A 2693-nucleotide genomic window follows, 5' to 3' on the forward strand; every position below is an offset into this window, starting at 1 on the left:
GAGAGAGAGAGAGAAATGCTTGATGTAATTACCACACAAGTGGAAGAAATCCCAATGGCTGGAACAAGTGACAACTCTGGTGACGAAGAATGCGAAAGATTAGAGAGAAACCATTGGAAATGTAAGAGAGGAGGAAGAAAGCTGAAGATGTAACGAAGAAGAGGAAATAATCATCAACACACAAATAAAATGGGACATGCGAAATTATCAGTAATGACGATAAAGAAGAATGTGACGATAATCGAGAGAATAACAGTGGTAAGATGGAGGGCAGAAGGAAGGGAGGAGAAGGAGAAAAGGGGGAGGGTGTGGTGGTGGTGGTTTGGAGGAGGAGGAGGAGGAGGAGGCGTAAAGCAAGGCTTGGTGTGTTGATGCCGGCTGGGTGCACAGGAACCGATGCTTCATAATTGATGGTGAGAGAGTTTGCTCAGGTCTCTCCTCTTGCAGGTCGATGGTTTTGCAAGGAATCGGAGGAATGGTGAGGAGGGAGGAAGAAACTGTGGAGGGAGGAGGAGGAGGAGGAGGAGGAGGAGTTGGGGGGAGGACCCAGCTGCAAAATGAGTGGGTATTTTAATAGGCTCTTAATGAAACGAGGTTAACGACTGTTTCACTCCTTTTCATCGAGTATATAGCCCAAAGAATATTGACAGTGGCAGCTATCCCTGGGCTGTACGCTTAAAGGTGTTCGAAGCTTTGAACAGTCACAAAGGCAGAGAGAGAGAGAGAGAGAGAGAGAGAGAGAGAGAGAGAGAGAGAGAGCAGAACTCCAATAGTTTGTTCTCCAGCAGGGAAGGGTCACCCTTAAAATAGGTTGGGTGCAATTCAAATGTTCGGCAACGGTTCCCGAGTTGTCGTTCGGATTCTTGAGTTTTGGCAGCGATTCATTTCAATGCTGGAAGTTCAGGAGGTCCTTTTGTGAAGTGGCTTTACATGAAGGCAGAAACCATCTTGAATTTTGAGATGAAGGACACAATACTTTAATATCCTCCAGAGAGGTCAAAGTTCATCATACTCCATGAAATTAAAGTTCATGTTACTATAGCCAAAAGAACCAGCGTCATCGCCATGGCTTCCCGATGAAGACCACTCGAAATGTCTCAAATTTCTGTTCAACATGGCAAGAATTGCAGTGGGTTGCAATGCATTTCAATAAATTAAAGGGAACCTCCCTGTGTCCATTCATGGTGGTTACGAAGTGTGTCTGTGTTGCAGCCATGATGGAATCGCCTTTACCCGCCACTGGGAAATGTTGGGGCATTCCAGAGGGACGCCGGCAATGATGACTTCCTGGAATATAGCGACACCTACAAAATGTGACATTTTCCTCCTTTTTAACAGTCCGCAGTTTCTCCGACTGTTGGCTGGATGGAATCTAGAGATATTGGTAGTGCTGGTCAAGCAATAACAAAACTCAAAATCTACAAGACAACGTTGTGTTGTTGAGGCAAATGGCTGCTCAGTTGAAAGGAAGCTTCCCAAGGATATTTTCCGTTGTATAGGAAGATGTTCTGGTAAAGTCCAGTTTCCTGGCAAATGTTCCTATAAATAACTCATTTTATGATGTCCTGGTAAATGACTCGGTTTACAGGCAGATGTCAAAGTACACGACCCAGTACACAGAAAAGTCCCTGTAAATTACACAGTTGCAGGTAAGTGGTCTGTAAATGCCCCAACCAACTGGCAAGTATATAAAGGTGGATGTTTAGATAAATTACTCAAGTCATGGGCAGATGACCAAATAAATGATTCACTTTACTGACAAATGTACATGAAAATGACTCATTTTTCTTGCAGATGTTCCAGTAAATTATCCAGTTGGCAAATGTCCCGATAGATAACCAGGTAAATGACAAAGTATCCCAGGCAGATGTTCAATGACTTAGTTCAGTTTACAGACAGAGGTCTTCAGTTCAACGGCTGATGTCCACGGAAATGGCTGATCAATTTCAAAGAATCTGACCAAAGAGAGAGCTCTGCTTAAAACTGAAATATCAAATAAATAGTTTAGTTTAAATGTGCACGTCCAACTAAAAGGTTCAGCTGATGTTTTTTTTGTAAAAGTAGTCCAACCTATTGAGATCCTGGGGATATTTTATGGATATTTTACTCTTATACAGTACACAGTAATTCTGTTTACTTATAGGAGTAGATTTCAACTGGATATGCAAGTTATATGCTGCAAGTAAGCACATGAAATGCACAGAGTGCTACATAACTAACGTCCATATAAATCATACAAGCTTGCAAGAGACGGCACACGAAAATGTGCATCTGGCATCAAGTCTTCAGTACTCAAGGGGATAAATGATACCTTCAATCAGGTTAATGCTGATCAAACATTCTCGAGAAACAAGCCGAAAGGCCGAAAACATACGCATAATTGCATCTTCCCTGTATAAAGAGTAATATAAAGAATTCTTAAATATAGGTAGCGTAGAGGGACTGAGCGTCAGGTAAACACCTGCTTATTGGAGTGGAATGGCAAAGGCTTCGTAACGATGACGGTAATAATCATGGATCCCCTTTTTCGTACAGCCCCAAACGTCTGTGACAGGCAGGGCACGAAGCGTCCATGGAGAAAGGAAGAAAGTTAAGTATATCTTAGTTTAACCAGACCACTAAGCTGATTAGCAGCTCTCCAAGGACTGGCCCGAAGGATTAAATATTTTTATCTGGCTAGGAACCAATTAGGC

General features: G+C 42.6%; 1 protein-coding gene across 1 annotated transcript in view; it reads right to left on the minus strand.

Annotated features, from left to right (window-relative positions):
• Positions 1–207: 207 nt before the first annotated feature.
• The window catches only part of LOC135211411 (ras-associated and pleckstrin homology domains-containing protein 1-like), an 8780-nt gene continuing 6294 nt past the window's right edge, over positions 208–2693 (minus strand). The window contains exon 3 of the mRNA XM_064244726.1: positions 208–550. Coding sequence (XP_064100796.1) covers positions 208–550 — 343 coding nt within the window. The remainder of the gene's footprint in view (positions 551–2693) is intronic.

Source organism: Macrobrachium nipponense, chromosome 19, assembly GCF_015104395.2.
Source record: "Macrobrachium nipponense isolate FS-2020 chromosome 19, ASM1510439v2, whole genome shotgun sequence".
In the NCBI taxonomy this organism is placed as follows: domain Eukaryota; kingdom Metazoa; phylum Arthropoda; class Malacostraca; order Decapoda; family Palaemonidae; genus Macrobrachium; species Macrobrachium nipponense.